The sequence below is a fragment of the Rattus norvegicus genome, chromosome 15 (assembly GCF_036323735.1).
Source record: "Rattus norvegicus strain BN/NHsdMcwi chromosome 15, GRCr8, whole genome shotgun sequence".
In the NCBI taxonomy this organism is placed as follows: domain Eukaryota; kingdom Metazoa; phylum Chordata; class Mammalia; order Rodentia; family Muridae; genus Rattus; species Rattus norvegicus.
In genome coordinates this window covers 32,255,043-32,275,732 of record NC_086033.1, presented here as the reverse complement: position 1 = coordinate 32,275,732, position 20,690 = coordinate 32,255,043, and the positions used below count along the sequence as shown (strand labels likewise).

The following is a 20,690-nucleotide window of genomic DNA, read 5'->3' as shown; positions in this document are numbered from 1 at the left end:
TGCGGAGTAAGAAAACAAACACCTTTCAGGTTACAAACTGATATTTTATGCACTGGTGAGATGGCTAAGCAGATAAAGAGCTTACTCAAACCTGATGACCTGAGTCTGACCCCTGGATCCCACAGAACTGACTCCACACAGTTTTCCCTCTGACCTTCACATGTGTCTCGGTGCAGAAAAGTAGAAGTAAATGCCATCATTACAAAAGAAATTCACTTTGTTAATTTCCTTTTAGACTTAATTTCTACTGCCATCTTGTGGCAATTCTGAAAATTCGAATAACTTAAGGTCTTTTGATCAGAGTTTTTTTGTTTTTGTTTTTTTTTTAAGTAGAGGTAGAGAGGTAGGAGTGGGGGTGGGGACAGAGAGGGGGAGATTGTTGTGCCATGGTGCACATAGGAAGACCAGAAAACAACTTTTACTTGGTTCTCTCCTTCCATCTTTTAAAAAATGACGTATTTATTTTTACTTTATGGGCATTGGTATTTTTGCCTGCATGTATGTCTGTGTGAAGATGTTGGTTCCCCTGGAACAGGAGTTATAGACATTGTGAGCTGCCATATGGGTGCTGGGAATTGAACCCCAGTCCTTTCCAGAGCTGGGGACCGAACCCAGGGCCTTGCGCTTCCTAGGCAAGCGCTCTACCACTGAGCTAAATCCCCAAACCCGCAGCCAGTGTTCTTAACAACTGAGCCCTCTCTCCAGTTCTCTGTCTTTCCACATTTATGTTTGTTGGGGTAGTCAAATTTAGATTAGAAGGCTATTACCCGTTGAGCGACACCTTTGATCAGGTTTTCTTTTTTTTAAAAAAGAGTTATTTATTACATATGAGTACACTGTCATTGTCTTCAGACACACCAGAAGAGGGCATTGGACCCCATTACCGATGGTTGTGAGCCACCATGTGGTTGCTGGGAATTGAACTCAGGACCTCTGGAAGAGCAGCCAGTGCTCTTAACCGCTGAGCCATCTCTCCAGCCCCCTTGATCAGGTTTTCAATGGCTATCTCTCAACTTTTTATTTTCTTACTCTCTGTTTCAGAACAAAAATACCATACTTGAAAAACTGTAATGTATGCTGGGATACCTGGGATCATTTTTTCAAGAAAAAAGTAAAACAGCATTATATTATGCATAGAACACTAGAAATTTCTAGTATCTGGACAGAACATGCAGACTTCAGATACCTTCCCCCTACCCTCTCTCACCAGTGTAAGAGTCTCTGGGAGCGCTCCTTTCGTGCAGGCCTCTGCTTCCCTGACGGAAAAATAATGACCATTAATTACTCAACCCAGTTCCTCTACATCCCCGACTCCCCATTGTTTCTCAGTAACAATTCGCTCACACATCTATCATTCTCCCACAGCATGTGAACTGGTTTTAAGGGGGACCTATGCAGGCTGGAGAGGTGGCTCAGTGGTTAAGAGCACTGATTGCTCTCCCAGAGGTCTTGAGTTCAAATCCCAGCACCCACATGGTGGCTCACAACCATCTGTAATGGGATGTGATGCCCTCTTCTGGTGTGTCTGAGGACAGCTATAGTGCACTTATATATAAATAAATGAGTCTTTAAAGAATAAAGAGGGATTTGTGCTTTTTTACTTCAAACATGCATGAGGCGGGGACTGCACATTCACTTCTTGAGCACTTACACTGCAGCTGCCCCTGCTGATCCATGTCATTGTCCAATGCTGAATATCTAAGGTAGGCGCCATATGGCATGACAAGATTTGTGCCAAAACCAATATATATTTAAGATTCTTGAATTACAGTCTTGCTTTTATTAAACATTAGAAACCTCAATATAGAAAAATAATATGGGGCTGGAGAGACGGCTCAGCGGTTAAGAGCACTGGCTGCTCTTCCAGAGGTCCTGAGTTCAATTCCCAGCAACCACATGGTGGCTCACAACCATCTGTCATGGGATCCGATGTGTCTGAGGACAGCTACGGTGTACTCATATAAATAAATTCTTAAAAAAATAATATGACCATTACTTTACCTGTTCCACATGACTGATACCAGCCACTGTGTAAGGGATGGACTCCATAGAAGAAGAGCGACTGCATAAAATGAGATAAAACAAGAACTCAAACAAAACAAAAGCAAACATAAAAAACCTGTGTTACATTTGACTTGGCAGTAACCCTCTCCAGTACCACTTTGAGCCACCTCACTCATCCACCTTTGTTAACAGCTACAATGTTCAATAATAGGCCTCCACTCACCTGACCACTTGGCTGCTGTGCTGGGAACTGGGTCGTGGAGCAGCTGAAAGAGCATGAAGTGTAGGAAAAATTGCCATTAGTGGAACTCTGCCTTACCTGGCTAATGTGCTTTGAGTGGTGACCTGGCTATATCATGTTTTACACATTATACATAAGATTAGCATAATCATGTTACGGTTTCTGAGGAAAAAAACAACTTCCATATCAGGAAAAGATACTTTTTCATCTCACACAGATATCTGGAAAGAATTAGTTTTTGTTTTTCACCTGACTGTGATGGGGAAGTAATACCCACTGGTCGAGGTGTGGTTAACCTACAAGAAAATGAAAAGAAGTCAGCTTTGATCTCATGGAGCAGAATTACAGGTCACATTAGAGAGTCAATCATTCACTGATTATAAAAACAGTAGCTTAGAGGCTGGGGAAATGGCTCTTGCATTTCTGAGGATCCATGTCTGACTGCTCACAACTGCCTTTAACTTCAACTTTAGTGGATCTGATATTTCTGGCCTCCATGGGTCACACACACACACACACACACACACACACACACACACAATCTCTTTTAAAAAAGATTTATTTATTTCACGTATGTGAGCACAGAAGAGGGCATCAGATCTCATTACAGATGGTTGTGAGCCACCATGTGGTTGCTGGGAATTGAACTCAGGACCTCTGGGTGAGCAGTCAGTGCTCTTAACCACTGAGTCATCTCTCCAGCCCATAAAATCTCTTTTAAAAGGCAGAGGAAGAAGAAAAGAAAAGAAAAGAGCAGGAAAGAGAAGAAAAGAAAGAATGGAGTAGCAGCTTCTTCTCTAAGAATGAGTACTCACAACATGGTAGGAAAGACATCATCACAGCATACAGAAGTCAAGTTTCCTTGTGAGGTCCCTTACTCTCCACTTCCCCAGTGGAGCCTTCCTCTATTCTCTCTCATAGAGTAATTCTGGAGTTCTGTCTTTCTTCCTTCTGATAGCATCTTACCAAATATTCTCAACTTTATATCTACTGATCCATTCGTCCATTCATTCATCCAGCCAGCCAGTCAGCCCGCAAGCCATCCATCCATCCATCCATCCATCCACCCATCCATCCATTCAACAAACATATCTATGTTCTATGCCTTGAGATTAGAACAGTTGGCTATGAGAGATTCATAGGCTACTAAGAGAAGGTAAGACTCAGGCCTGGATAGAACCCAGTGGTAGAGTGCTTCCTTAGCGAGGCCTGAGATTTGATATGCCAGGACCATAAAGGGGGGGGGGGGACAAACAAACTCAAGCACAACAGTTTATATATTATAATGGATATACAAAAATAAAAAAAAATTGAAATACTAGATAGCAACCTCTGTGACTTCAGGAGTGCTATGTCTTTTGAATATATTCATCATTAAAAATATTTACTAGTGCTCGCTTTGGCAGCACATGTACTAAAATTGGAACGATACAGAGAAGATTAGCATGGCCCCTGCACAAGGATGACACGCAAATTCGTGAAGCGTTCCATATTTTTGGGACTAAATCACTACCCAATACATGTACTAGACTGACCTATACCTATATATGGACTGACCCAGGGCTCCAACTGCATATGTAGCAGAGAATAGCCTTGTTGGGGCACCAGTGGAAGGGGAAGCCCTTGATTCTGCCAAGGTTGGACCCCCAGTGCAGAGGAATTTCAAGGGGGGGTAAGGAGGGCAGATGGGGGGGAGGGGGAGGGGATGGGGGCCTTTGGACAGGAAACCAGGAAGGGGAATAACATTTGAAATGTAAGTAAAGAAATATATCTAATAAAAAAATTTAAAAAAATATTTACTAGTTAGTAGGGCACAGTACAGTAATACATGTTGAATTCTTGAGGAATTAGTAGGAACTTATAAGACAGTAATCAAGGGTGAGTATTAAACTCAAGATTTCACTTTAGAGCTGAGCGTGGTGGCACATATAACTACTCAGGAGGCTGAGCCAAGATCACTAGTTCAAAACCAGCTTAAGTAACTTAGTGAGGCTGTCTCAAAATGATTAGTAGAGAGAGGGCAGGAAGGGCGGGGTGAGGGGCATGGTGGTATGTACCTTTAGTCCCAGCACAGTGAAAAGCAGAGGCTGTCAGATCTCTGAGTTCCAGGCTGGCTAGGGCTATAGTGAGAGTTTCTTCTCCATAAAAAGGGGAGGGTGGAGGTGGCTCTTGAGAGCACTAGCTCAGTGGCAAAGACCCTAGCCCCTAGTACCACAAAAAATAAAACAAAAATATTTCACTTCTGTCAGAGAATCAGGAAAGTAAAAGATATATTCATCAACCATTTTATCCACCATGGAGCCCACACAATTAGGAGTCAAGAAAAACTAGCCAAGGGGCTGGGGATTTAGCTCAGTGGTAGAGCGCTTGCCTAGGAAGTGCAAGGCCCTGGGTTCGGTCCCCAGCTCCGAAAAAAAAAAAAGAACCAAAAAAAAAAAAAAAAAAAAGAAAAGAAAAGAAAAACTAGCCAAACGCTTCCCAACATAAGAAAATGGTTAAGGATTAGGAGAAGGAATGCCAGGTACCATGAACTGTTCAGTCCACAGTGTCCACATGGAGCACATCATCACATTTATGTACAACTATAAAACTGAAAATGTTTTCAAGAACAAATCAGAAAACTTCAAGGTAGTGGGCTAGTGAGGTAGAAACCGACCTGTTTCCGTAGTAGCAGCTTGGCGATCCCTGTAGGTGGGAAATGAAAGTGAGGGAAGCTATCATTAAAGGCTTTAATTAATGGATTATAAACTGGTTTGTTATATAATTTACCTGAAAGCCCCCCTAGCTAAGGCTGCCAACAGAAGAACAGAACTGTGTTTCCTTAAAAAATTGTTCTTAGCTTTCAGAGAATAAAAATTTAGTTGTTTTTTTTTTTTATAACAGCATACTGGGGAGGCTAGGCATATAGCACACACATGTAATCTCAGTACTAAGGGAAGAAGGCAAGAGACTCAGGAGTCCTAGGCTAGCTAGCTCAGTAAGAAGGCTCAGGTGGTAAAAATGCCTGCTAACCTGCATTTGATCCCTCATTCCCACCGTAGAAAGAGAAAACTGATTCCTTAAAGGTACATCTGACTGACAGCTGCTCTCATGCACATAGCACACAGCACATACGCATCATACGTCACACACACACACACACACACACACACACACACTAACAATAATAATATTAAACAAATCTTGAAACAAACATAACAAGGAAAGGATCCTGAGGCGTTTTGGACTTCTTCAAGAGAAATGTTAAGTTGAAATATGTTTCTTAATGAGGGATTCTCATCAATTACAGTACTACTCACTGACATTTCAGAATGGGTCGAAAGTGTGCTAACTATTGATGCTTCCAGCCTTCCAAAGTCTTCTGTGCCTGTATTTATTTACTACAGTGTGCCTACTGTATAAATATGAGTTTTCTGGGAAGCACTGTTCTAAATAGCCATCCAGAAAGATGAATAAGGTAGGAAGTAGAATAATAATAAAGAGTCTTATTCAACTGGGCACGGGGACATGGGTGGTAGTTCTCGACCACAGGGACAGAAGGATCCTAAGTTTGAAGCCAGCCTGGACTACCCAGTGAGAACCCTGGGGATGGAGCTCAGTAACTGAGCATTTATCTATCTGAGCATGTGAAAGACCCTGAATTTGATTTCTAGAAATCCAAACCAAAACAAGTAAAAAAGATAAAATCTATTTTATTCACCTTTAGGATGGCTAGAATTTTCTTCAGTTCTCCATTCTCCTTCCTTAAGACTGATAGCTCTCTAGGCAAAAGATGGAAACAGTCAGGTCCAGGGCACTACGATAGAAATTATTGTTATTATCAACATCTTAGTTAATGCTTGCTGAGAGGTGTTTGCAGAAAGACAAGGTACTTTCATCAAGGATCTGGTGATTCAGGGAGAAAGTGGCAGGGTTTTGATGGTAAAAACAAATGGACAAGATGAGCAGTTATTTGGTATGACTTCAAGGGGTTTTGCATAGAATTCCATTTCTTCTTCATACATAACCTTGGACTATTGATGTCTAAGTTTCCAACAACTGGGCCTTTGAGAAGGCTCAGTGGAGAAAGGCTTTGGATCAGATCTATGGCTTGAGTTAATTCCCTGAGCCCACGTAGTGAGGGGAGAAAACCAACCTGCCAAGTTGCCCTCTGAGCTGGCATGCATGGAGGGTTGCATGCACAGCACACTCACAAACAGTAAAGAAACAATTTAAGTTTCCAACAAGGACTCTAGTTTTTTAATTAGCATTTTATTTTATTTTATGTACATTGGTGTTTTGCCTGCATATATGTCTATGTGAGGGTATTGGATCCCCTGGACCTGGAGTCACAGGTAGTTGTGAGCCACCAAGTGGGTACTGGGAATTGAACATGTGTCCTCTGGAAAAGCAGCCAGTGTTCTTAACTGCTGATCTACCTCTCCAGTCTCAAAGATTCTGTCTTTTAGTTTAAGATTTCCAAAATGCACTCCTTTTGAATGTTATATCTCAATGTTATCAATATGAGTCTGCTATATCTGACTTCACTGAAGAAATGTTTTTGGATATAATGAAGTAGAAGAGAAATGCTATAAAGTGAGGAGAGTCCATAGACTGAAGAATGAAAAAAAAAAAATAAGAGAGACCAAGGGGAACAACCAAAAATTTCATACCTGACTTTCCTAAGACAAATATGAACATGCATAGGGCAATTTTCAGTGCTTACATTTGGAAAAGACTACAGTTTTACTAAAAGAAAGAAAAGGTGCTAGCTGGAGGTTTAACGTTGTGCTTACTTGTTCTGGCTGGCTGCTGTTTCCTGGGCCTCCTTCACAGCTGCTTCTAAATTTCTAATTCTGTCCTTATAAAAGGCGATAAGAAGATCTGTTTGTTTCTTCTGGAAGCACCACACCTACTAGGAAAAAAGAGGTCTTTGGCATACACTTCAATTAACTCATTCATATTACTTTAAACTATAAGGGGAAATTCACTAAATCATAGTTTAGAACTGTTCTTCTCCTAGACCTTTTAGTATAACTTTTAACTCCCCAAAACTATAGAGTTCAACACTAGGGAGAGCCAAAACTTTCCATTTTAGGACATTGGCTTTCTCTTACCTTAATGAGAATATTTGGCATTATTGAATGATATATATATGCATATATATATTCATAATATTCATTCTACACACAGAGACAGACAGACACACACAGACACACAGACACAGACACAGACACACACACACAGACACACACACACAGACACACACACACACACACACTGTTCATCCTGAGCAAAAAACAATAATAAAACTTTCAAGTTTTTTTTCAATGCTTCCAATGTATTTTCTGTAACACTTAGGCTGTGCTAGTCGAAGGATGTTTGTGCTGTGTAAGTAGAAGTGGTAGATGTGACCAGGTATGATGACACACACCCATCATCCCAGTGCCCAGGAGGGAGAGGCAGAAGGATGAGGAGTTTGAGGCTTGACTTGACTGGCCACAATGTGAATTTGAAGGTGGTATGGGCTATGAGACCCTGTCTCAAGGAGGAAGGACATAAAAGAATATTTCTGATTTTTTTTAAAGTTTTCTGATTTATTTTTGGATATAGACATATAACTTTATCTTCCGTATTATTTTACCGTTTGCTACACTAATGTATCTAGCACAGGACTGTTGAACCAGAGTTAATATTTACAAAGTGTTTTAGCTGTGTCAGGCTCTATTTTGAATACACAGCAGAATTTATGTCTCATCTCATTGATCTGACTATAAATCCTTTATCAAAGGCCCTTCTCTGGGTATGTGTACTCTTCACATGATTTTTTTCTCATCTGATTTGTTTATAAAAGTAAAATTTTAGAAAATTTGAACAAAACAGAAGCAAAAAAATTACATAGAATTATCTGAAATGATAGGAGGATGTGTTTGGACGTGAATAAAAAAAGATAACTATGTAATAAGACACAGTACTCCCAACATTCTAGTTTTAACTGTGGGATCAACATGTTATGAAATGAGTTATTATAAGGCACTTGGAATTTTAGCTGAATTTGATAGCTCATGCCTGTAATCTTAGCCCTTGTAAGGCTGAGGTAGGAGAATTCTAACTTTGAGGCCAGCCTGAGCTACATTAGTGGACTGCAGAGCAAGATCCTATGACTAAGAAAGGCCAATAGGCCAGATGGTGAGATGACTTCAGTGGGTGCTGTCAATCTTGATGACTTGAGTTCAACCTAGGGACCCACATGTTAGAAGGAAAAAACAGACTCCTGCAAGTAGTCATCCAACTTCCACACATGTGGTGTGACGTGTGCACATAAGTGTACATACACTCTACACACACACACACACACACACACACACACACACACTCACACATCCTTATTTATTGTTCTATTGCTGTGAAAAGACACTGTGACCTAGGTAACTCTAATAAAAGCATTAATTGGGGTTTGTTTACAGTTTCAGAGCGTTAGTACATGATCATCATGGCAGGGAGTACAATGCACACAGGCAGGCATAATGCTGAAGCACCCGAGAGCTTTACATCTGGATCTACGGGGGCATTGGGAACTACAAAGACAGAAATACACTGGGCCTGGTTTTGAGGTTTCAAAAGCCTGCAGTGATGTACCTCTTCCAACAAGAACACATACTCCAGCCATGCCACACTTCTTAAACCTTCCAAGCAACTCACCAAATGGGGACTAAGCATGCAAATATGAGTTTATGGGGGCTATTCTCATTTAAGCCACCACGACAAGCATGCACATAACATTTTTAAAAATAAAATGTACAAAACTTTAAAAATTAACAAAAAGGGGAGATTGATCAAAGCCAAATCCTACTTTAGTCTAGATATAGCTCACTTTGAGACTGTCAAGGGTCACAGGTACACTGAGACTAGACCCCACTACAGAACTCAAAGAGCCAGATTAGACTATAGGAGAGCCCTCTGACTAGTCCTAAGCAAGCTTTCTTTGCCTTCTTATCCCCCAAAACTGAAATTTAAATCTCACATGAAGCCAAGGGTTATGTAGCATTCTCCTTTTCAATAAAACCTTTCATCTTTCAAAGAAGCTCTTTAAGACATGGGATATTCTAAAGGGACATGAAACATTTCATCCTGCAGGGAAGGTCTCTAAAATTCAGCAAATAGCTCAGTTTCAGGAAGTCCCTGAAACTGACAAGACTCACTAGGTCCCATCAGCCCCAAAATATGGATTAGTAAGAACTGCTAAAACTTGGAAGAAGCAGATGAACCAAACTGCCTGGAAGAGCCTCGGACCAACTGAGCTGCCTGGAAAAGACTCCACCCTGTTAAATAGATCATTTTTAAGATGATTGTTTTGTTAATACAGTAATCTAGAGCAGATAATAAAAGTTGTTATACTACTGAAAACACAATCTAGATAACTCAAGTGTTAATATTATTCATTTAATTATAACACTATGTGAAACTATCCACTTCCCGACCCAAATGACATTCATTCACCTCTACATCTAGGATCAGACAGTAAGTATCATTGCCTTCATGTTATAGATTTTGTTCATTTTAAAAATTATAAAATTGTCAGGCTGGTGGTGCATAACTTTAATCCCAGCACTCAGGAGGTATGTACATTTTTGTAAGTTTAAAGTTAGCCTGGTCTTCATAGCGAATTCCAGGCCAACAAGAGTTAGACAGTGAGATTTTGTCTAAGAAAAAAAATGTATGAAATTTAGCTTACAGATACTAACAGGGTTTTAATTAAATTTACTGAAAGCTTCATTATAGTGACAATTTAAAATTTTTGGTTTCTTTAAAAAACAGAAATATTATAAGAATATACTTTTGTTTTGATACCAGAGATGAGATGCTTTGATCTATATGAAGCAGCTGACTATGATTTGCCTGGTGCTCTAATAGAAGTGTGGTTTTGCTAGCTGAAGATAGTTTTTGCAATTGTGTGATGTTTGAAATCTGGGAACTTTTCAGAGGATATACGTTGAAGGATATTTGATCACACGGTGAACCCTGAGATTGTGTACTGGGAAACCCCATCTCTAGCTGTAGTGTGGCTCAGTCCTAGCACACACCTTTAATTCAAGAGTGTTACTCGACATTATCACACTGTGAGATTGTATACTGGAAAAAACTATTTCTAGTAATGGTGTGGCTCAGTCCTAGCACATACCTTTAATACAAGAGCTGTTTATTGTAAAAAAAAATTGAATAAAATCAACTATAGGTCGAGATGGAGCAGGTAACCAGTTGACAGGGAGTAAAAAGAAAAAAAAAGGGGGGGAGGGTTTGGTAAGGTCTCAGGATGGCTCGAACCATGGAACCTCTGGCAAGGAAGATCTTTAAAGGAGTTTTAGCTGCTGAGCTTATTTTTGGAGCTTATTTTTTAGTTTAAAAGGATAAACTTAAGCCAAGATTTCAGGCAAACAATGAGTAGACATTTCCCTTTATTTTGGAAGTTTATTACAAATCCATTTTACAGTCTGGAACATATGGCGTTAGAGAGAAAGATCAGGAAAAATGGTTGGATAGCAAAAATTAAGGATTTGGTCCCCGCTCAATGTTTATCTTTTCAAGAAACCAACAGTATCACTAAGGATTAAAATCCCACAGCTGACATGGATGGAGTTTCTAATGTGTGAAACAAAATATAAATTGTAATTCAGGTCTTATTCCTTGGGCTTGAAAAAGCTGACTGAAGAATGTTCATTGTATTTATCAATAAACTTTTATTTATGCTACTGAAAATAAAATGTCTATTAAAAGAGAGGAAGTCAGAAAGGTGGGGAGATGCAAAGGAAACAGAAAGGAGGGACATTCGGTTGGGTTTTAAGATAGTATGGAGAACTGTTTTTCTTCCTTCTGGGACATCAGATGAGGAGGAAGGGTGCTTTCTCTGCCTCTCCGAGCTAGCAGGCTTCCACCCCAGCGCCTGACTCCTGAGTCTTCATTTGGTGAAATGCAATGTTTGGTATTTTGTTTTAAAAACGACAGGTACGGAAAGGCTGGGGCCCTAAGAGGTGAGGCAGGTGGTTGTTGGTCACTGAGGGAGGTTGGCTGCAGTCTGTTAGTAGTCATGCTCAAAGAAGACACAGAAGAAATTAGATTCATGGAGCTCTCTCTCCTCTATACTTTCTCCCCTATCTAGTCAAAGTGGTGAAAGGGGGATAAAGGGTGGGCAAAAGAAGAATCCATAATGTAGCAAACACCAGCTACACTTCACTTTCCTAGGATTTCAATGACCCAGGGTGCAGTGTGGTTTAAAGTATTTTCATAGCAATCTTTGTAGTGCTTGTGTTTGAGTAACCCTTACTGTACTTACAGTAGATGCTGGCAATTTGGAAACACCAACAAGAAGTCATGAAGTGCTTCCTTTAAGTGAATAGGTATAAATTCTCGACTAAAGGGAAAAGGGAAAAATGTGTGGAAGTTGTTAAATTTTTCTAAGGACAAATATACTCATGTATCTCAGGGTTTCTACTGCTGTGATGAAACACCATGGCCAAAAGCAACCTGGGGAGGGAAGTAACTTAGCTTACATTTCCCTATCACCGTCCATCATCAAAGGCAGTTAGGGCAGGAACCTCCAGGCAGGAGCTGATGCGGGGTCAAGGAGCAGTGCTGCTTTGCAGGCTCCTTCCCGATGGCTGATGGCTCCGTTAGCCTGTATTCTTTGAACTTTAACCCGGGCCACCACTCACGGTCAACTGTGCTCTCCTACACCTATCATCAACCAAGAAAATGCACCTCAGGCCAATCTGGTGAGGTTACTTTCTCACCTGAAGTTCCTTCTTCCCAAAATGACTCTGGTTTGTGTCAAGCTGACATAAAACAAGCCAGCACATTGTAAAACTGTGCAGAAGGAAAAAGAAGTTTTTCAGTTTTGCCTTGTGAATCTCTTATTGTGCCTAATTTACCAATTTAACTTTACTACAGGTTTATGCGTACAGAGGAAAACCACAGCACACATAAATTTTAGAACTATCTGCTGTTTCATGAATCCATTGGGGAACATGGTATTCCTTGTGGCTAAGGAGGACTGTATTGTTTGATTCTTAAATTAGGCATTATCTCTCTATAAAACAGGGGGAGCCTGATAAACTGAGAAGAGTTGGCATTAGAGGCTGAAGAAAACAACAGCAAAAAAAGCAGATTACTAATTTTTAAATCAAATTTTAAAATAACTTCAAAATTATTCTATATAGCCAGCTGACCTCAAACTCATGATCTACTTCTTCATCCTTCCAAGTCCTGGAGTCCTAAGCATATGCCCATGCCATCTTCATATTAGCATTTCAAAGGAAATTTCTTATAAAAACAAAGTGGATCTTATCATTATGAATAAAAGTGGCATGTTTAGAGTTGACTATTCTCCAACTCCACCCTTCTTAGGCAGTCATATAAACAATTTAGTTTGGTGGCATGGAACTTCTGCATGAACAGGTCTATTTGGTTTGGTCTGTTGGGCCTACTGCAGCAGCTCAGTCTAATCCAATAGTCTCCTATAAATTTTATCTATAACTTTTATTTAACACATAGAACATACTTCTTTTTGAGGCTAGGACTTACTACATACCCCTGGCTACCCTGGAACTTGCTATAGACTTGGCTGGCCTTTAACCCACAGAGATTTACCTGTCTCTGCCCCCAAGAGCTGGTATTAAAGGTATAAAGGCACCACAATGCCCAACTAGAACATAACTTTTACTTACTGAGGAGAGCATTGTAAAACTTCAGTTCTGAGTTAGGTCTATCAAAAGGCTGGAGAGAGTAAAGGAAAGACACCTGAAAACTGTTCTTCAGCTTATGGCCACAGTGACAAGATACCCACAATTATTTAGAGAAGGAAAGGTTTTTGGGCTTATTGTTCCCAAGGTTATAGTCTATGCTTATCAATTGTATTAGGTGCTTTTCTGTTGCTGTGATAAAATACTATAGCCAAAGGAACAAACAGAAGAACTTGATCTATGTTACAGTTACAGAGGGTTGAAGTCCATGAGAGTAGAACAGGAAGCCAAGGGCTCGCACACTGAACCACAAGCATAAAGGTGAGTGAACTGGAAACAACTGGCTCTGACTCCTTAGAGCCCACCCCTAGTGATGTACTTCCTCCGGCAAGGTTACATTTTCTAGACCTTCCCAAACATCATCGTCAACTGGGAACCAAGTGTTCAAAAATCTGGGATGTGGGGAACATTTCATTCAAAGTACCACACCAAGTAACCTTGGTTTTGGACCTGTGGCAAAGCACAGTGGTAGGCCCTCAACTTTAAATGGCTGGCAGGAAGAGAGGAAGGGACCAGGATCTCCATGTTCCCTTCAAAGACATATCGATTATCTAACTTTCTTCTACTAGGCCTCACTTAGAACAAGAAATCAGGGTCTTGACTTTATGGGGCGGATGATGCCCTGGACCTTCTGACCCTCTGAGCTTCACTTCCTAAGACCTGGAATATAGGCAGGTTATCATGTGCTCAGTTTTATGAGGTGCTAGGGAGTGAATCCAGGGCTTCATGAATGCTTGGCAAACGCTATCAACCAAGCTACATTACCATCCCAACTTTATCTCCTGTAGGTCCCACATACTCTAATAGTGCCACAGACAGGTGGCCAAGTGTTTAACATAGGAGCCTTTGGGAGACATCAGTTTCCAAATTGTAGTGAGGCACAGTTATGGAAGCAAAGTAGCAGATTCACTCTGTATTTTGTTGTTGTTATTTTGCTTTGGTGTTGTTTATTGATTTATTTTACACTAACTTATTTTGGGAGGAGGCACATGTGGCCAGCAGAAAATAGTCTAAAGGGTACTGTATTTGTCTTTCACCATGTGGATTCTGGGGATTGAATTCAGATCATTAGGCTTGGTTGTGAGCCCAGTCTTTAACAGCTGAGCCGTCTCATCAGCCCAGGTCATTCTACTTGGAAAGAAGTGCCCTCCCCACTGAGAAATCTTACTAGCTCTCGATGTGGGTAATTAAAACAAAGATTTTGTTTATAAACTACTGTTATAGAAATGAGCATTACTTGTAGCATTATTATTAATTTTTTTCTTTTCTTTTTTTTTTTGGTTCTTTTTTTTCGGAGCTGGGGACCGAACCCAGGGCCTTGTGCTTGCTAGGCAAGCGCTCTACCACTGAGCCAAATCCCCAACCCCGATTTTTTTCTTTTGAGACAAGGTCTTATTATAGTTCTTTCTGGCTTGGAACTTGCTATGTAGACCAAGCTGACTTCAAACCTGTTGTGATCCTCTTGTGCTAGAAGGTATATGTGACTATGCCTGACAAAAGTGGCTTTCTGGTTTTGAAAGTGGCTTTATTTTTTTTTTTTTTTTTTTCGGGGCTGGGGACCGAACCCAGGACCTTGCGCTTCCTAGGTAAGCGCTCTACCACTGAGCCAAATCCCCGACCCCATGGCTTTACTTTTTAAAGTTTCATTGTGCGTACATGCATGCTTGTGGAGGTCAGAGGTTGATAATGGGTGTCTTCAACTTCCTTCACCAAACTTAAACATGTCCTAATGTAGCTGGCCTATGGCCTCTAGGTATCCATCTGTCTCTGTCCTCCACTCCACTTTGCCCAGTGCTGATACCCCTGACTTTTTATATGGGTGCTAGGGATTCAGGCTCAGGTCCATATGCCTGTAATTTACTGATTGAACCATCCCTCATCCCCTAATTCTAATTCTCAGGATCAGTTTTTATCTGGCTAAATATTTATTGTCTCAAGCAGTTTTGAGTACATGTAGTGAGTTGATAAGTTTTAGAGAGCTATTTTAAGGTTACAGACCTGAACCCAGGTCTTCTGGAAGAGCAGCTGGTGCTCTTACCACCTAGTCATCTTTCCAGCCTCCCCAACCCCCCAAAGTCTTACAACTACATTAATTTATTTGTGTGTGCCACGGACTGTGTATGGAGGTCAGAAAACAACCTGGGAAGTTGGTTTTCTCCTCTCACTATGTGGGTCCCAAGGACTGAATTCAGGTCCTCATGTTCACTGTTTTGGTTCTTTTTTTTTGTTTGTTTGCCCCCCCCCACCCCCCGAGCTGGGAACCGAACCCAGGGCCTTGTGCTTCCTAAGCAAGCGCTCTACCATTGAGCTAAATCCCCAACCCCCTCATGCTCACTGTTAACTGCCTTTGCCCAATGAGCAATCTTCTAGGTCTTATATTCTGAACTATATTTCAGAGTTACAAAGCTAATAAAGCAGAATTTGGTTTTAGTATTTCAGCTTAAAAAACTGCAAAGGAAATGACAGAATTAGCATATCGACACTTTAAAACATGTAAGGAATTAACAAGTATGTACAAAGTTCATCATGGCAACATCATACAAATGACAGAAGAGCAACATGTACTTCTTGTGAAATGCAATACACTGACATTGCTTTGCCTCCCCTCTCCCAGATTCAATGATGGTGAGCAAGCTTTACCTGCCGATTTATAGGAAACAGGCCCAAAGAGCACAGTGAATAGCCAATGAATGCAGTAAACAAAATCCATGCTATGAACAGTAAGACAAAAGACCAGTTTATTCTTTAATAATAAAATGGAATGAGGTGAAAAGAAACTTGAGAAATAATAGCCAACTGAAATATATACACTTTATTGAAAACTACCTCAAACAGACTCTAAGAGTAATCATGAAAGCCAGGCATGGTGCTGCACACCTTTAATCCCAGCACTCAGGAGGCAGAGGCAGGCAGATCTCTGTAAATTCAAGGTCAGCCTGGTCTCTACAGCGAATTCCAGGACAGCTAGGGAAACCCTGTCTCAAAAAATAAAAATCATGAGAAAACTGAGGAAATATGAATACTGTGTAATTATTTGACAATATTGGGAAATATTAAAGAAAAGAGCTCTCACCTTAAGTGATACACATGAAATATTTACATTTAACATGATAAAATGCCTGATTTTGGATAATTTGGTTAAGATTGTAGAAGATAAGGGGAAAATATGGCCATCAGCTTACAACTGGTGAAATACAATGATGATTAGTAATGGAGATTCATTACATCTTCTCTGGTTTAATATATTTGAAATTATCTATAACAAAATTTTAAAGCTAGGCATGACGATGCATACCCATAGTCTCAGGTTTTCAGGAGGTTGAGGCAAGAGAATCACAAGTTTGAAGACTGCCTAAGTACTTAATGAGATATTGCCTCAAAATAAAATTTAAAAGGGCGGGGATGTAGCTGAGAGGTAGAGACTATTTGCCTATCTCCTGTGAATATTCTCAGTGGTATAAAAACAACAACAATGAGCTGGAGAGATGTCTCAGTGGCTAAGAGCACTGACTGCTCTTCCAGAGGTCCTGAGTTCAATTCCCAGCAACCACATGGTGCCTCACAACCATCTGTAATGGGATCTGATACCCTCTTCTGGAGTGTCTGAAGACAGTTACAGTGTACTCATATAAATAAAATAAATAAATCTTAAAAAAAACACAACAGCAACCCTCATTTGTATTTATGTGTATGTATATGGGTTTGTGTGGGGGTGTCCATGGAGGCCAGAAGAAGAGCTAGAATCATATGGGTGCTGGGAACCAAACATGGGTCTTTTGAAAGAGTAATAAATGCATAGTAATAAATAACTGAACTATCACTGCAGCCCTTTAAAACTACCGATTGACTGAGGACTGTTGTACAGTATGGCGAAGTATGTATTTTCTTTGTCACTGATTTTATTTAACATAGAGGTCCTGACGTGGTTTGGATCCTAATATGCTTCAAAGATTTATGTGTTGAAGATTTTGTCATCAGTCTGTGGCATTATTAGGAGGTGGCTAAATTCTAAGAAGTGAAGCCTACCAGAAAAAGGTTTACCAAAGGTAAGTCCTTAAAAGAATATGGGGAGGCTCAGCAGTTAAGAGCTCCGACTGCTCTTCCAGAGGTCCTAAGTTCAATTCCCAGCAACCACGTGGTGGCTCACAACCATCTGTAATGAGGTCTAGTGTGTCTGAAGACAGCTACAGTGTACTCGTATACATTAAACAAACAAACAAACAAATAAATAAATAAATAAATCTAAAAAAAAATAATATGGGGAGCTGGAGAGATGGCTCAGAGGTTAAGAGCACTAACTGGTCTTCTAGAGGTCCTGAGTTCAATTCCCAGCAACCACATGGTGGCTCACAGCCATCTGGAATGGGATCAGCTGCCCTCTTCTGGTGTGTCTGAAGACAGCAACATTGTACTCACATAAAATAAATCTTTAAAAAAAAAAAGAACATGGGGACCCTAACCTCCCTTTCCTCACTTTTTCTTACAATAAAGGTAGAACTCTGTTGGTTTGAGGTTAGCCTGGACTACTAGTAGTTTCCAGGATTTCATAAAGAAATCTTGTCTCAAAAAACAATCAAAGTTATTTTTTTAAGATTTATTCATCTATTATATATAAGTACACTGTTAGCTGTCTTCAGATACACCAGAAGAGGGCATCGGATCCCTTTACAGATGGTTGTGAGCCACCCTGTGGTTGCTGGGAATTGAACTCAGGACCTCTGGAAGAGTAGTCGGGTGCTCTTAACCTCTGAGCCATCTCTCCAGCCCAATCAAAGTTATTTAAAAGAGATTTTTTTGAAAAATGTTGCAGACTAGAACCAAAATACCTTGTGCTGTTTTTAGTTCCTTTGAAAGTCATTCATTGCCCACTTCTATGTCTGACTTGATACTATCCTTGTGACTCCTAAAATCTTTTAAAATGTGTCCTTGGCAGACCATTATCTATTCAATTTCAAAGGCTACAAAGGTTGTGAGAAACATGTGAAACCAACTGCAGAATTTTTCTTACTTTGCTATAACTCACCTATTTGTGTTTTCAACCAATGGTTAAGTGCCTGGCTTTATGACTTTGTCCTATAACTTATAAAACTTGATGCAACCATTTCTACATGAAACTTCCCCCTCAGGGCAATCTGAACCTAGACTGCCAGGCTGTGGCCTCTCATACTTATTTCTAGAGTAAACTGTGTTTTGTTTTGTTTTGTTTTGTTTTGGCTCTTTTTTTCCGGGGCTGGGGACCGAACCCAGGGCCTTGCGCTTCCTAGGTAAGCGCTCTACCACTGAGCTAAATCCCCAACCCTGTAAACTGTGTTTTTATACCACCTTTGAAATGCTTTGTATTGACACTAAATTGATTTTCTAAAGAATGTAGCATGACAACGAACATAGTTCCTAAAATTTGTGGCACTGTCCTCATTGAGAGTAGAATCCAGTTATTCACAGCCCCTTTCAACCATGCCTTGTGTATGTTGATGAGGTGATTCTTAATGAGACGGGAGTTGGTTGCTTGAGAAATCAGTACTGATTAGAGGGTTAGAACTTTTAGCCCTAATCCTTCCCTTTTCTCCACATATCTATGGAAGGGATAAAGGCTAAGAGAATAAGTTTGATCACCAATGGACAATTATTTAATCAGTCACGCCTAGTGAAATGTTCATAAACTAACTGAAAAGAAAGTTTGGAGAGCTTCTGTGTTCCTGAACAAGTTAGAAGGTGCTAGAAAGATGGGTCTGTTGAAAGAACAATACTCAACTTCATATGGAAAAAAAAAACCCAGGATAGCTAAACCAATCTTGTACAATGAAAGAACATCCAGAGGTATCACCACCCCTGATCTCAAACTGTACTATAGAGCTATAATAATAAAAACCACATGGCATTGGCATAAAAAGAGATGAATTGGTCAACGGAATCAAATCAAAGTTCCAGACATAAATCTACACACCTATGGATGTTTAATTTTTGATGAAGAAGCCAGGAATATAAATAGGAAAAAGAAAGCATCTTCAGCAAACAGCCCTGGTCTAACTGGATGTCAGCATGTAGAAGAATACAAACAGACCTGTATCTATCACCCTGTATAAAACTCAAGTCCAAGTGGATCAAAACCCTTAACATAAAACCAGACACACTGAACCTGACAGAAGAGAAAATGGGAAAGAGCCTTGAATGCACTGGCACAGGAGATAACTTCCTGAACAGAACACTGATAGTGTAGACACTAAGACTGACAATAAAAGGGACCTCATGAAAGTGCAAAGCTTCTGTAAAGCAAAAGGACAAAACAGCAGCCTACAGAATGAGAAAAGATGTTCAGCAACCCTATATCTGACAGAGGACTAATATCCAAAATATAACAAATTCAAGAAATTTGACACCAACAAACCACATAACCCAATTAAAAAGGGGGAACAGATCTAAACAGAGAATTCTCAACAGAAGAATCTCAAATGGCTAAGAAGCATGTGATGAAATGTTCCTTAGCCATCATGGAAATGCAAATCAAAATGACTTAGAGACTCCACCTTACACCTGTCAGAAGAGCTGAGATCAAAAACACAAGTGACAGCTCATACTGCTGAGGAGCAAGGAGAACCTTACCCATTGCTGGTTTAAGTTCAAACTTGTACAGCCACTTGGGAAATCAATATGAAGGTTTCTCAGAAAATTGGGAATCAATCTACCTCAAGAGTCAGCTATACTACTCTGGGCATATATCCCAGGTTGATGAGATTATTCTTGGCACTTTTAAGGAGGAAAGATATCCCTCAGAGAAATATAACTATTTAAGAGATGTACGGATGGGGGTTGGGGATTTAGCTCAGTGGTAGAGCGCTTACCTAGCAAGCGCAAGGCCCTGGGTTCAGTCCCCAGCTCCGAAAAAAAAAAAAAAAAAAAAAGAGATGTACGTATGAAGATGAAGGCAACAGTACGAGTTGGTTAAGATAGCCAAAGACTATTTCTAAGCAGAGAAATAAAACTTCAGATGTGGAAAAGAGACCATTTATAATAGAAACAAAAGTTATCTATTGATTTTGATGAGGATGTTGATGCCCTTAGCAGGGGCAGTTTTTAATGCAACAGTTAGAAACCAGATCACAGAGGGCTAGTAAGAGTTCAGGAGGTAGGGGGCTGGAGAGATGGCTCAGCAGTTAAAAGCACTGACTGTTCTTCCAGAGGTCCTGAGTTCAATTCCCAGCAACCACATGGTGGCTCACAACCATCTGTTATAAGATCTGATGTCCTCTTTTGGTGTGTCTAAGGACAGCTACAGTGTACTCACATATATAAAATAAATCTTTAAAAAAAGAGTTCAGGAGGTAAACTAGATGAAAGCTACTTCCCCAGCAGTAAGGTCCAGTACAGTGTTAAGACTCTGTGGGGAATGACAGTAATCTTTACATTGCTATGGCCAGCCAACTCTGATTTTTACTCATACGATTTTGACTTCATCTCTCAACAGGATTTGACTCAGCTGACTATATCTACCATTGGAAACACTTCCTTCACTTGACTTCTGGGACACCACATATTTTTGTTTTAACTTCTGATTGCAGTTTTCCTAATTTCTCTTTTTCCACCTAATTGCTTAACATTGAAGGGACTCTATTTACATGATCTTATTTATTCCCAAGACTTATTTTCGCTGTGTTTATGTGTTGGGGTGAGGG

At 40.2% G+C, this 20,690-nt stretch overlaps 1 protein-coding gene, 1 non-coding gene and 1 pseudogene across 2 annotated transcripts in view; 2 read left to right on the top strand and 1 right to left on the bottom strand.

Annotated features, from left to right (window-relative positions):
- The window catches only part of Rnf212b (ring finger protein 212B), a 47,739-nt gene that overhangs the window by 16,626 nt on the left and 10,423 nt on the right, over positions 1–20,690 (bottom strand). Inside the window, exons 5-11 of the mRNA XM_017599876.3 lie at positions 7,021–7,136; positions 5,946–6,006; positions 4,902–4,930; positions 2,495–2,541; positions 2,228–2,270; positions 2,002–2,062; positions 1,208–1,256 (exon numbers count right to left, since the gene is read on the bottom strand). Of these exons, the coding sequence (XP_017455365.1) occupies positions 1,208–1,256; positions 2,002–2,062; positions 2,228–2,270; positions 2,495–2,541; positions 4,902–4,930; positions 5,946–6,006; positions 7,021–7,136 (406 nt within the window). The remainder of the gene's footprint in view (positions 1–1,207; positions 1,257–2,001; positions 2,063–2,227; positions 2,271–2,494; positions 2,542–4,901; positions 4,931–5,945; positions 6,007–7,020; positions 7,137–20,690) is intronic.
- On the top strand, positions 3,636–3,742 carry LOC120097296 (U6 spliceosomal RNA). The gene has a single exon (XR_005494506.1). It is a non-coding gene; the product is annotated as a U6 spliceosomal RNA (small nuclear RNA).
- On the top strand, positions 10,539–10,775 carry Cebpzos-ps2 (CEBPZ opposite strand, pseudogene 2; annotated as a pseudogene).